This window comes from Hirundo rustica, chromosome 11 (assembly GCF_015227805.2).
Source record: "Hirundo rustica isolate bHirRus1 chromosome 11, bHirRus1.pri.v3, whole genome shotgun sequence".
NCBI lineage: Eukaryota > Metazoa > Chordata > Aves > Passeriformes > Hirundinidae > Hirundo > Hirundo rustica.
This window is the reverse complement of record NC_053460.1, coordinates 5,572,780-5,587,563: the sequence shown is the minus strand read 5'-3', so window position 1 is coordinate 5,587,563 and position 14,784 is coordinate 5,572,780. Positions and strand designations below refer to the sequence as shown.

Sequence of the window (14,784 nt, the reverse complement as noted above, 5' to 3'; positions counted from 1 at the left end):
TTGCCTCCTGGCAGTTAAATAAGTTAATCCCAGGCTGCAGTGGGGAAAAAAAAAAAGAGTCACGAACTATTACAAATCAATCTTACACTTTATTTTTTTCTGCATGCTGTAACACAGGAAAAAGAAACCAACAAAACCACCAAAAACTCGAACCCAGGGCTGCAGAGCCAGGCCAGCATTCCTGCACGGGAAGGGAGGGGCATGCTGCCAACCCATTAAGGATAATCCACCAGTGGGTTAGAGTGTTTGAAAAAAGTCCTCTTTTGCTGGCTTTTTGGAGAGTTTTCTATCTGCTGAGTTGGGCGTGGGTGCCCAATCCCAGATACACATCAGTGTCTGAACATCAGCTGCAACGTATCCTTGATCATCCCAATGTGGTAGATGTAAGTGTTATCCAAGGAATTGCTGTGGGACTTGCTAGCTAAATAACAACACTGAAATACTAGAGGAACAAGTCAACCCCAGTGAAAACATAAAATCTACAATCCTTCATAGAAATAAGATCTTAAGAGGGGAACAAACCAATGCAAAATCTAAAGAAAGCAAGAATATGCAATAAAATTTGGAGGCCATTTATTACTTATCAGTAAACAGCAGATTATAATGAAATAAAAAAGCCAGAAAGATAAGTCCTAATCATAGGAATTCTCAGATAATGCATTGATAGGTGCTGTTATCCTCCAACTCCACCACTTCCCATCTATGTCTTTTTGCACTCTCTCTCCCTTGATTACTTCCACTTCTTTTTCTTGTTATAATTAAACATTGCAAGATCTACTTGTGAAATGTGTGGATAATACAACACTTCCTTGTAAAATGTCAATAAATTTATCTGGGGTAAATTCAGTGTAACTCCATCTCTGGTCTCAATACATTTTATTTACAAGAAAATGCATAAGCAGGAGACAAATATGTACTGCTTGCACAGTTTCAAAAACATAAACTATAGCATAAGAGGTTGTTTGTGCTCTCCCTTAAACTGCTGGGAGTCAGGGAAGTCTCTCCAGAACTGAGACTCACTTGGAATAGATGAAGTAAAGCAGAGATTCACAGGCGCAGTTTCCTCATTTAAATTAATACAAAGTGAGAGGGCAAAGAGGCTCCCAAAATTCTGTCCTTGTGGTTCAAATTTGAATATATGTTTTTAAAGCTAGCCAAGTAACTGAAATTAAACCTCATGTAATTAAGTTCCAGTAATTTGAGCAGAAAGTAGTCCTGGGAAAGTTAGCAGGCTGGAAACATTATGGTGAAGAAGATATATTGGATTTTTTTTTTTGTGCCATTCCTATCACACCAGAAGTCCACAAAGAGGAAATTTAGGGTAAGTCAAGAGTTTTCAGTCTCTGGTGTCCAGACTCCAAAGGTCCATGGACCAAACCACACAAGCAGCTGGTTGGGTGGTGTGTTCCCACCTGAAATTTTCAGGATCTCCTCGGGTTTTCTGTACAGGACTGTGGCACTGCCCCAAAGCCGTCCTCAGGGGTGCTGCTGTCTTCTTCTCAAGCTGACATGGCTTTGCTCTCTGCTCCTTACACCCACCAGCTGTCCTGGCTTACCTCCTGCAGCTGCAGAAACTTTTGGCCTCCTCATGGTGCAGATTTATAAGCAGTGTCATCTCCTCTGCATCCAGGCGTCACCACTCCGGGTCTTCTGGGAGACTAAGGTTGGAAATTGGAAAAGGCATCACAAAAAGTGATAAAAGTAGAAGAAAAAAAAAAAAGATCAGCAGCAAGGAGGAGCAGCTACAGAAGACCGGGCAGTTACTAAACAAAAAGAATAATGAGCCAGGAGAAATCTTGGTGGAAGAAAGAAGAGTAGTGCTTCAAGAGCTGCCAGTCACCAGCAAAAAGGGTGTCACACAAAGAGATGACCCTCTCTAAAGTACAAGCGCCCTTACAGGTTGGTATGGGAGCTCTGGGAAGTTTGACATCCTTCCCCTTGCTAGGCAGGGTGACAGACACCCTGAAGGACTCTGTGGTGGTGTGGCTGCCCCTTGGATCAGAGCAGTGTGTCCCACCAAGCCCTGGCTTGCTTTTGGAGAGAACTCCCCACTGGCTCTCCTCTGGAAGGGGTAAGTGAGCATTGGAGCTGTTCTGCACCTGGACCAGTGCCCAGCAAAAGGAGACAGCCAGAGGATGGCTGCAAAACCACCCCAAATTGAGACACAAGTGTAGACAGAGCTGAAGCATAACCCAAGAGAAGCAAGGCTACTGCCAGTAGTGTAAAATTCACTCAATATATCTGGGGGAAAACTGTTGGAGATGTAAAACATAAAAATGTTGAAAATTGTCAGAACTTCTTTTGTAACAGGCTGCTATTTTAGGTCATATTGCACATTCAACATTTGCACACGCTTCAGCTAACCTCAGTGTGATCTGTACTTAACAAACAGTGTGCCCAATGATGACTGAATTACTCAGGAGGAACTACAATTGATAAGACGATGATTTATGGGCCTATTGTTTTCTAGGTTCTTGTAAATAATCCTAATTGGTGTTAATCATCCACCCTCTGCTTTGTGTTATCACCAAGCAAAGTACACTTCCTAAAGAAGCTATTTAAGGGCATAATCCTTCTGAAAGGCAAGACAGCTATTGACTTCCACAGGACCTGCAGTGAAATGCTCGACTGTCACTCGACCAGTGAAAACAACTCTGGAATATGGGCAAAACACATCACACTGTCTTTCCATGCTTGCATTGAAGAGTTTCCAATAAACTCATGGTAAGTTCAGCATGTCCCAATAATCCCTTCCACGTGGGCTTCATGCAGTGGCTCTCCAGCCTTTCTCCCAGCTCAGAAATGCACCACACAGGATGTTCTTTGCTGATGTTTATTTACTGCCAGCGTGCAGCTCCTACCCGCATCCCCTTGCCATGAGCTGGCTGTGTCAAACCTGACAAAAGCTACTTTGGAAGAGCAGACACCTGCACCAGGACCCAGTGCTTTTCTGTCTCTGATTTTATTGTTGTGCCTGAAAAAGTGCTTTGATCTTTTGGTGCTTCACTGTTTGTCACGCCATGCCCTCGTCACGAGGGAGCCATGGAACTCGAGACCCCCTTGCCTGCTGGTTTTAGCTGTAAGGTTTGGGGGGCTCAGTTTTGGTTTGTGGATGAGCTTGCTTGACCTTAGCAGGTCTGCACTTTAAGTAACACTTGAATAGCATTCTAGAGGGTGCAGTCACACGCTGCTTGCTTACGGAAACTACAAGGAAACCAGACAGCTTTTCAATTTGTGTATCAAAGAGAAGGAGATTTACACATAAAAGGGTGAATTATTTTGATTCGTAGTTTTCCAGCCACTATACATTCTCCAACATAAATGCTCCCTTGTCTCTGCTTTCTGATAGTTCATATCAGGTTCAGTGGCCTAGATTTTCAAAAGTGGTTATGTTGGAGGCCAATATTCCTCAGTGCCAACTGATGGTGCCATAAAGAGACCAGATATTGTTAAGATACTCTGTACGTTTGGCAAATAGGGCCATTTTAGCACCTCTAAAACTTGACACCCCGAAGTGACAATGTGAACAATCCTCAGGGGTGGGTTGGCCAGAGGGATAAAGCTTTCCCCCACCACACCATCCCTTCTACTGACCATACCCCCACCACCATTAAAGATTCCTGCAGAGTCAACATCACCAGTCCTTTTTGACATTCTCAACCACCAAACATCCTAAATAGCCTACAAAAAGAGCTCATTTCCTCAGCTATTTCATCTTTTAAGTAGCTATCAGAGAAAAGTCTTCTAAGCCATGAGGCTGGATAGCCAAAATCTAGCTATATGGTATTTGAGGGAGAGGAGGGGAGAAACCCTATCCCATTATCTGCATTATCCCGTTACCCTTGGATGTCTTCCATGTACTTGGAAGAGCAATGCCCCATTCTTGAGGCTTCACATTGCAGCCACTGCCTTTTTGGCAGAAGAAGGGTGGATGTGGCTCCCTTCAAAGTCAATCAATGTCACATCTTTAATCAATCTAGAAGGTCACCACTGCACTTCCATCAAAAAGAGGTTGGGTACAATTCTCGCTGAGTCCTGATTGTTTGTGGGGGACTCAGGTTGCAGAGGGCGTTGGAAAAAGTCTTTCTGGTCCTTACCTCAGCACATCCTCTATTCCAAGGCTCTTTGTAAGAGTTTAAGATCAAGCGAGAATTACACCCAGGACTCTGAGATACAGTGGTGCAGGAGGATGTGTAGTGGACCCCAAAATACACCAAAGAGACTTAGCTTTGTGTTTCTTTATGGCTGTGAACACATCCAGCTTTGCTGGGAGGTTCAGAAAGCTTAGGGAGCTTTTGTGTGAAGGCAGGTCACATTTTGAGCAAGCTTGCAATGAGTTTGAGTTTCACGTTACAATCATCTATGAAATGTCATTGTTCATCTGGGACGTCTGTAAGTGGTCACAAAACAGAAGTCTATTGCATTTCAGGGAACTGTGACTAGAAGGGAGGGTCATGGCAATGCATGTGTCAAAACCACTCAAACTTGAATTCAGGACCTCTTACACAAACACACCCATCAATATAAAACACTGAATCTGTTAAGCCAGAAAATACTTCCCCCAAGCTGGAGCAATTTCATTTCTATCCTGGTACAATTGGAGCAGGATCCAAAGCCCAGTAAAGTCAAGGGTAGAATTTCCATTGATTTCCAAGGAGCCTGGATCGGATCCTAGATCACATTGTCACACTGCAGCAAAACCCAGCCGTGTTGCAGTGTACCCACCTGCTCTCCAAAGTCTCAGCTCTGGCTGTTCAAATCCATTGCAGGTACAATCTAGGTTATTCCAGCATTTATTTGGTGCAAAGCTAAATAAATACTGTTTTATCAAAATCAGCAATACTGCTCCTCATTAGTAAATTAGGACAACTAATGCACACCTTTCATTTGGACAATTTGCTTCCTTAAGTCAAAACCCTATTCTGTCAATCACACCGGTGCCCTCCTGCACCAGCTGTGAACTAGGGCTGGCTAAAGACATACAGGAAAAGTGAATGAAGACCTTACAATGTCTTTTAATGAGGTACTTAGACATCTTTTACAATAATTCAACAAAATCTGGCTAGGTAAGGGATAAACAGCTTTTATGAACACAAGAGAGAAAGAAGGAAAGAAGGAAAATGAAAAGGAAGGCAGACAAGAAGGGAGGAAGGAAGAAAGGAGGGGAGGAAGACCCTCTGTTTTATTTATTAATGCTTCATATTGACAAGTCACAAAACCACAAAAGCACAAAAACCTTCTTTAACCTTTGCCTGTTCTCAACAAAATCACCCACCTACAAATTAAAATCCCCTCCAGACATTGCTGAAATTACTTTCCTAGGCAGTTCTGCAATGTAAATTGTTCTGCACACTAAGAACTTATTTCAAAAATAAGATGCAGAGATTTTTTTTCCTTGTGTGCACATCATACCAAAGGTCTACATCTGAGAGGAATTTCTGGGAAGAACAAATAATCTTCTGTAGCCAGTACTAGAGTAGGTGCCCTAAACAAACCTCCAGAAGGAGCATAATGAGGCAATGATTTATTGCGTGCTATGCAAGTCTCACTGCTGTGAGTGTGTTTTGAGAACCAGAGAAAGGGAGAGGCAGTAATCATCCAGCCTCCTCCTCCTCCTCGTGTGTTTCTGGATATTACCTGCTCAGGATATGTGTGACACCAAGACAGGGCTGCAGCCTCCCTGAGCTGCAGGATTGGCAAATGAACTTTGTGCTGCAACATTTTGTCTCGTATTTAAGGCGCCATCTCCCACTGCCTAAAAATAAGTTTAAAAATCTGCGTATGGATATTCTGAAACTTTGCACAAATATAAAATGTCAGTTGTGTTGGACACGTTATTGCTTGGTGTGTAGGAAAGAGGATTTTCAGGAATGGTGTCATCAGCAGGTAGAATCCTGGATACTTCAGAATGAAGGGTAAAACTTCCCTTGGCTGCAAGAGGGGCAGCATTTCACCTATGAAGTAGGGACTAAATACAGACAATGAATTCTGCCCACAGAAATATTTCTAAGAAAATCTTTGTCCTGAAGAACTAGAATCAATTAAATGAGGAGCAGAAATATGCAGTGTAACCAGCATTGCACCAATCAATACAAATCAACATGAGCCTGACCCGGTATGTGCTGTATTTGCAATTAGCTGGGCTTTTCTTACAATTTAAAATTAATTTGGGTTCCCATACTGACTGGAAGGTTGCTTGCACTTATGCCCATATTCCTTCCGATTTCTCCAATTTAAAAATCCCCACAACTAAGAATTAGTCTTCAAATGTGTTTGGTGAGTTATTTATCATAAATAAACATGGAAAAAAATTACCTGCAGACTACTTGTGCTCAACTTCCCCCTTACCTCCCCCCACCCCAAAAGGCTAAATCAGTGAAATAAATTAATTGTTATGAATTATTCAGCTCTACCTGTGGCAATGAAAAATAGCAAGAGCATTAGGATTCTTCTTTGTGTACTAAGCCTCTAATTTATAGAGAATGCATATTAATAAAACACAGGATATTCATCAATATTCAAGTCACTGGCTGCCTGACTATTTAATCTAAAATTACCAGCCAGCTCAAAACTCTTACTAGTTAATCATGTAATCTAAGCCATTCTGATATTGATGGTTAACATTAATTGCCCAACTGCCATTTATAAAAATCTCTCCTACATCTTCCCTTTGCCTAGCAGAGAACCTTTGACACGTTTAACTTTTCAGACAAGCTGGAGTAGGTCAGCTCATCCAGCCTGTTCTCCAGCCCAAAATGTTTGTTTGCTTCATTCTCATGAAAGGGAAATTGTCTCCTGTTGTGGCTTTGCTTTTGAACATGAACAGCAAAAACTCTCCTTTATTATAAGGATCTTTGATATGTTCCCCTCCTTCTGCAGATGTTCTGCAGGTGGAGAGAAGAACCAGCTGGATTTTGTTGCCTGCACAGATTGTGTCTTTCTTTACAGTGGAAACAAAAGTGTTCAGATCAGAAAGGCCAAAACAGTCTCATCCATCAGCCACGTACTCCACAAAAAGCCACCAACCACAGATTTCCTCCCCCAAACCTGACTTCACATTCTGAAGGGGAAGGCTGGCAAAGAGCAGTTACAACTTTAGACATTGTCAACTCCTGCTGCATGACCTGCTCTGCACAAATCAAGGTGAAACCTTAGAATTGGGGGAAAATTCTCACGTGATAAAACTTAGCCAAAGTTTAGGCTCAAATTCCCGAAATTTATCACACCAGGAAGAAGCTGATGAAGGGGATGGCAGGGCACCTGAGCCGATCTTGGTACTTATCCAAATTTTTTTTTCCTATTCTTTTTTCTTTTTATTAACTTGCTCAAATCAAAGTTTAAAAAAACAAAAACAAAAACAAAAAAAAAAAACCCAAAAAACCAAAAAACAAACAAACAAACAAACAAACAAAAAACCCCAAAAAAACCCCAAAAACAAACCAAAAAAACCCACCAAAACCAGAAAAAACCACAAGCAAACAGAAACCTTTCAGTTATTCTAATCAAAAAGTTAGGGTCCTGGGAGTTAACTGCAAATCAGCAAATCTGCAAAGAACTCACTGTAGCAGAAACTTCAAACTACAAATATATAAGAGTCATGTAAGTGCTACAGTATAATTAAAAAAGAATTTTTAAAAACATCATTCTTACCCCTTTCTCATGACACCCTCGGGTCATTTAAACTGAAATTTAAATATCACAGAAAAAAAATTGAAAAAAAATGGATGTGTTTTTGTGAGTAAAGAATATACTTTTCTCTGGATACAGTAATTCTCTGGATTGAGAAAAATTGCTTACATTTTATGATTTTGCCCCTCTGGAATGCAGGAGCCCCCAAGAAGTTAACAAGTGTATGTTCCCACAAAGTGAAGGCTGCTGAGCAACACCTGGTCAGATAAGACATGCGGTGCTGCTTCTACTCCCCAACTACTCCAGAGCAAAATCCCCCTCCTGGCCTTGACACTTACGTAAGGGACCCCATCACCCATCACAGCCGCTCCGATAAGAACTTGAACCTGGATGTTTGCAGAAGGCAAACACTCGGTGTGCAATAGCATCGTCTCCCGGCCCATTTCAAAACTCCAGTAAATATTTGCGAGGGATGTTTTGCAGCCCTCGCGCAGGTCCCGTCGGTGGCGCGGCGCAGCTTCCCCACGGCCAGCTCCGGGCTGTCGAGAGGTAACAAGGTGCTGACAGCAAGGAGAAAACGATGACTGCACGCTGAAACATGGCCTCAGAACAAGCAAAGACTAAATAAACTCTCAGCATACCTTGGTAATTCTTTGTGGCACAAAAAGTGGCTTGGGCCTTGTCTGAACTGGGCTTTTGCCTAAGTTGGAAAGCCATGTTTAAATTAAATTTAAAGACCATTCTTCTTAAAAGCACTTCTACAATGCTTTGGCTGGACAGTGTGTTTTTCTAACCAATGTTTACATAGTTTGACCCATTTTCACTTCTTTGCTTCAGCTGAAACTATTAATTAAGCTATTTAAAAATTAAATTGAATATATGCCGCCTTTGGACTGGATCTCAGACTTCATTTAATTGTTGGTTCTTGTCCTGAGTTTGGCTGTGAGGGTGTGTGAATCTGTCTCCATTTTGAAATGAACACAAAATTACAAATATATTTCATACAGACCCTGAGATTGAGTAAAATACTGAAGACATGCCCTGCTTTAATTGTTTTAATTGTTTGGAATACATCCCCATGATATTGAAAAATTACATCTGCAAGAAACACGGTGACAAGAGTCCAGTGTAGCTCACTGGGGAAAAGTGCAGTTTTAAACAGCTAAGCTGGTATATAAACCAAAGTTTGATTTTTGTGAGCACAAAACCAGTCACACATCACATTTCTTGTGATTTATATGCCATGATCATGCTGGATTTTCAAGTGGAAAAGGTGCCTAGAAATTAATGAAAAGGGGGCATCTCGATTTTTCTATTTGCAAATAAAATAATTCAGGGCTTTCTCTCGTAGAGGGGCCAATGTGCAAACCGAAGTCTGATTTAGATTTTCCTATTGAATGGCTTTTCTGTATAGGAATCTCATGAAGACACACTGATTCTTTAAACTTCACCGTTGATGCTGAAATTATGCTGCAAGTCAAAATTACATCAAACAACTGCACTTATTTCCGCCAGAAAAATTTGATTATTTCACTCTCATTTACAGTACATTTTTTCTCCACCATAATGCTGACTTGGTAATTCCCTTAGGTCTGGACACCTCCAAGTAGACTTTTTTAGTAGAAAGAAAGCTTTCATTATATTTCATAATTTTTTTCCTCCTTGATTTGAATGTTATAATTGGATTGGGGAGATATTTGTTGCGAATTTAGTGTTTTGCCAGGCTCCATGAGCAGCATCTTTTAATTTCTCTCTTTTCAATGAACCTTTTGACTTGATAAAAATGGCTCTAAGGTATTTTTACAAAAGAGGCCAACAGAGCCAGTTCATTTTAAATCCTTCTCTTTAAAGTATCTCATTTCCTTACTATTTCTTAATAGAGGCACTATCCTGCAATGTCATAAAGAATGCCACAGTTGACTTCAGTGGGATCAGGATCACTCTGTACTGTAATTAGTTCTATATTTCAAAATATTAGAGGTAATTTTCTTCTTTTTTTTAATCTGAGAAAAGAAAACATTTGGAAAAAAAATAAAGGCTTTCAAGTGTGACTGTCAGTAGAATATTAAAAATAAGTTGCAGGCATTCCAGTTGTTACAATTTATGTTTCTAATGAAATTTTCCTCTTCTCATTTACTACAAATTTTTAATGTAAGCTTTTACAGCCATTGATTCAATATCTTTAATCTTCTGCCAATATTAGATAGAAATGGAACTAACTAGGGAAAATCTATCTTGTTATAAAGCACAGTGTCTATAAAGTTGTTCAGTTCATCCAAAACTGCTTTTTTTTTTTTTTTTTCCCCCCGGTGGGTTGGATAGGATAAAATTATATTTTGAAATATTGGTAATTCTATTTGGAGATTAATATACTTGTAATTAATAATAAGTTTAAAATATTATGATGCCTCTGGAGAAATCAAAGGATTCAATGTCAATCACCCTGGCTACCAGCACTGGGCAAGATCCCACAGTGCCAAGTCCTGGTTCTTTTAATTGCATTCAGTAGCAAAAGCTACTCCCCGAGACTGGTAGCAAAATTCAGCTCCAGCCCAGACCAGAGAGGGAGCACATAATTCCCAACTACTCATTTAGATGAGATCTGTCAGGTTTGCATGAGCAAAGGCCTGGGAGCCAGTCTCACAGGGAGAAAATAGCTGAGCACCCACACCCCGGGTCGTGGCCTCTCCGTCCTTCCCTGTGCCGAGGGCTTGCCGCAGGCTCTGCCAGCACCACGCTCCCTGTTTTGCAAAGAGGGCTGTGCTGCTTCACTGGGAGCTGTCAGGCTCCATCCCCTGCCCCAAGCTCCTCTCCCCAGCCCCATAAACACCCTGGAGCAGACACCCTTTGTCCATGGAGTCTATTTATAAAACCCCACTTCCAACATGTTTCGGCTGGTGTAGGTCAGCTCCACGGTTCCAATTATGGCAGCCAAGCTGTGTAGCAGGAAGGTGCAGCACCCGAAGAAATGGTTCAGGGCCAGTAAGAACTTGACCCCGAGCAGCCCCAGCAGAGCAGCATGTCTGACCATGCCCTTCGAGCGGGGCAAAAACGTGCCTTTCCCTCATGACGGTCGTGTCAGTGCTAAAAATATAAAGCACCTCGACCCTGCAAAGAGCTCGAGTGTGCCTTATGGACAGTCCCTTTAAAACCCACAGGTCTGAAAGGCAGAATGAAATCCCGCACCCACTGAAGTGAATGGAAAAACTCTCCTGCCCTGCAGGGTGCCAGGAGTTGCTTCCCAGAGCAGGAAAGTTAAGAACATGTGCAAGACATTGGCAGGACAAGAGACCTATTTTTGGACACTGCTTATTCTAGGTATTTCTACCGTTCCCATTAACACTGTCCCAGAACACATGGGAATCATTCATGCATTTGCTGATCTTGAAATGAGAAAAGAAGGTTGCCCAAATTCCCTGGATGAAGAACAGCAGCAGAGGCGAGTCAGTCTGCTGGGGGGCAGCTCCCAGTCTGGCTGGGACATGGACACACCCTGCAGCCCACAGCAGCAGGGCATGGGGATACAGACTCTGGACACCTCCTCTGCCATAAATGCCCATGTATTTACTCTTCCCACACTCTCTGCACAGGCAGTAACAGATGAGCCCCGTTAAACATCCAATGGTGTCTCTGCAGATGCCATGCATGGACAGGCACTTGCACATCCTTGTAGGAAAGCAGTGTGCATCCCTGCCTTGCTGCTGAGACCTGACCTGTGTGCTCCCCACTTCACTTACTTCTCATCATGAACAGTTTCATGGCTGGGATGCACAGAAAGATCCTGCCAGGACACATCTGGTTAGTTCTCACATTCCCAGGGCTTTATCCAGCAGCACATGCCAGTTTCTGGACAGAGAGGTCTCTGCTGTTTCCAACAATGGATTAAAGTGTTACCTCTGCACTGGTCAGGGTGGTCCAGAGCAGTGGAGAGGTGAGTAGCCCACACGGCCACAGCCATGACTTGGCACACAAAGCACCCCAGACATGCACAGCATCCTCACCACCTGCCCTGGGCACAGGGGAGACTTAGGGGCTACATGCACGTGCACATGCATCTTTTTTCCTCTCATCTATATCTGGCACAGGGAAGGGGTGTGATCTCCTGACAGTGTGAGAAAAAGTCTCTATTTATTCTGTCTGGAAGGGCGTTGTGTGCAGTGCGAGCATCTCAGCTCACGTGTGTGCTCACAGGAGACATCATTTGGGGTGCTGACAGAGGAGCCCTGGTGCATCTCCCCAGCCATGGGGGGTTACCTGCAGACCACAGCCAGCTGAAGGTGGAATGACTCCAAAACTACTGTGCCCTCTTCCAGCACCCTAATACTGCCCAGAAGGGCCAGTGCTGAGTTCCAGTGGGCTGGAGGTGTGGGCACAGGCTCCCATCTGCTGACTCTACTGAGCCCCGGGGCCCCTCAGGGCTGGTGGTGACGGGGGCACTTCTGTCAGCACTCTGCAGAAACAAGTTAATTGACATATGCTAAAACACTGTTAAACATAACACTGTCGTGTTTAAAAATATACTAACTGGTTGGATCAAATGCATTTTAAAACATGGCAGATTTCTTTATTTTTTTTTTCTGAAAAGGATGAAGTTTTGGTTAACATGTGCTAGTAAAAACATTTTTGAACATGGTTGAGATGCAGGAGATGTGAGACCAATAGCAAGTGTCCTTTGGCCGAGTATAGTCTGCAGGGAAAGTTAACTAAAAAACAGGTTTTCCCTGATAATGTTAATTTGTTTACATTGTCCAGTTCATAGGATTTCAACATGAACATGCAGCAAAATGTCTGTGTGCAGCATAATACCCATGTAATCCATCCTCAGGGTTTGTAAATTCAGCCCTAAGGCACCACCGCAATAAACACCATAATCGTGTAATACGATAATAACAACTCCCCAAAAGCATTACAACTCTTCCTGTCAATACAGGTATCTCTTTAATGACATGCTAAAACTGAAACCAGAATTAAAATCAAGATGTTGTTTTGTGTCTTTAGCTATAGTTGTAATATATATCCAGAGAGAGAGCTATTCCCTCCGACTGAAAGGAAGCCAGCCTCTGACTCCGTCCACTTTTCTTTCTGTAAATTGCTACTGCTGGAAAACACACAAACCATTCCTCTTTGCATGTTCTTCTGCTGCAGGCTGGTCCTCCAGCACTCTTCAGCCCAAGGATTCTACAAAGCTAAAAGCTGCAATAGCTTTTTTATTTCTAGTTTAAAGCCAAGATCTCTGCCACACAATCACTTCCAGTGAAGCTCTTCACACCATCACAGGGCAGTCAGTGTGATTTTTGTTGGTGGATGAAATAGCAAGTGCAAGAGAACACTCAAAGACAAAAGACTTTCTTTCCATGCAAATGTACTGTGGGACAGCAAATGGAAAATGAAATAGAAAAATCTAGGTCAGTGAAAAGCTTATGGCATGAAGAGACAATAAGCAGAATTGCCTCTAAATATAACAAATACTTACTCAGGTTTTTACCAAAACCACCGAGGGTTCTTTAAACAATAATGCTGGGGCCTGATTTGTAAATCTGCATGTTCAAATATCATGGTGCAAATGAAGTCAAGATTCAAAAATGAAACCATACATCAAATGCCTGGCAATGAATGTACACAAATACATGCTGTGATCGCCTGTCATCTGTGCCCGAGTCAGTGTCATTGGAGAGCTGTACAAGGGGTTTCCAATCAGGCTTTGGGGATGAACTGCAGAGCTGAGACCCATCTCTGGGCTGAAATCACAGGAGCTGCAGAGAATTTGCACCAATACTGCTCAGAGATGACATTTCTGTTAGAATAGGTGAGGGTGTTTTGAGGTTTACGTTGCATTTTATGTGCAGGGATTAAAGCACAGGAGAAATTAAGACAAAGATGCCTATGGAGATGAAAGGAACCTGCAGGGCACTCAAAAGCAAACCTGTCATTACAGAGGTGCACGGGCCAGGGCGTCCCCAGCTCCAAGCACTGCTGCCAGATGCAATGGCAACCTCTGTGCTCAGGAATGTCTTGTCCTGGGACACCGGGGATGGACATTTCATTACAGAGCTGGGGCCAAGATGACCCTGGTCATTTGAACTTGGACTTGATGACATGAGAGACCTTTTTCAACATAAATGGGTCTGTTATTCTGTGTGCTGCAGCCCAACACCTTGGCTCTGTATTATCTGTGAGACATGGAAGGGGAAGGAAGACTGAGGTTAGAGCTTAGAGAAGGTGGAACATTCTCTCAGCAGTAGCTGCTACCAGAAAGAGAAAGGAGAAGAAAGAAAGGAAAAAGCTGAGGCTGAACACTTATTCCAGGCTCCTGCCCTTGCTACACTGTGCATAAGAGATCAGAGGGCTGTCCTGCCCCTGCCCTGGGGCAAATGCTCCTGGTGAGAGGATCTGGTGAAAATTTGTAAAGTCCTCTGGCTATGCTATTCTCCAGAGGAGATGATATTATAAGATTTTTTTAAAGGAGCAAGCAAGAAAAAAGCCTGCAAGCTTATGAACTTCCTTGATCTGAAGCTCTACAAATTCTTTCCATGGTTTTGGTACGGCACCTTATGTGCAGGGTGGAAGGGGAAGCTATTGAGTGTTGAATTACAGAGGGGAAAAACATTTCAAATTCCTTACTATTTATACTCACAACTTTCCCAAATCATTATACACAAATCCCCTAGCCTCAGCTGAACTGCTTGCGGGTTACAGGGCCAAGAAAGAGGTGGAGCCTTTATGGCTCGCTCTAAGCCTTTCAGAAACTTGAAGTTCCTAAAAAAATGAAAGCAACGAAAGTTACCATGCCAGGCAGAGAAAATTCAACGTCTACAGCGCCTCACAAGAACAGAATTAATATACAAGACAGTAGGAGGTTGCTTTCATAACAGGGAGCATAGGTTGCTTATTTGTGAGAAGTTTTCTGGGACTACCTTCATTGTTAAGCTGAGGCTGACACTGAGTACAGAGAGACAGAAACTTGACAAAAGCATTGAGCGATTGGGGGTATTTGAGAAAAAAATCTATTCTGGTAGTCCAGACACTAGGCTGGGACTTGTTAAGTTGTGAACTTGTTAAATTCCGGCTCCACCAACGGCTTCCTGCATGACAAGAAACCAAGAGCCTATTTCTGCTGGTACAAATTCTCCTTGACTTTCAGGGACACCATGGCCT

At 42.6% G+C, this 14,784-nt stretch overlaps 1 protein-coding gene across 1 annotated transcript in view; it reads right to left on the bottom strand.

Moving 5' to 3' along the window:
• Positions 1-861: 861 nt before the first annotated feature.
• The window catches only part of MAF (MAF bZIP transcription factor), a 62,534-nt gene continuing 48,611 nt past the window's right edge, over positions 862-14,784 (bottom strand). Inside the window, 1 exon segment of the mRNA XM_040075540.2 lies at positions 862-1,658. Coding sequence (XP_039931474.1) covers positions 1,634-1,658 — 25 coding nt within the window. The 3' untranslated portion in view covers positions 862-1,633.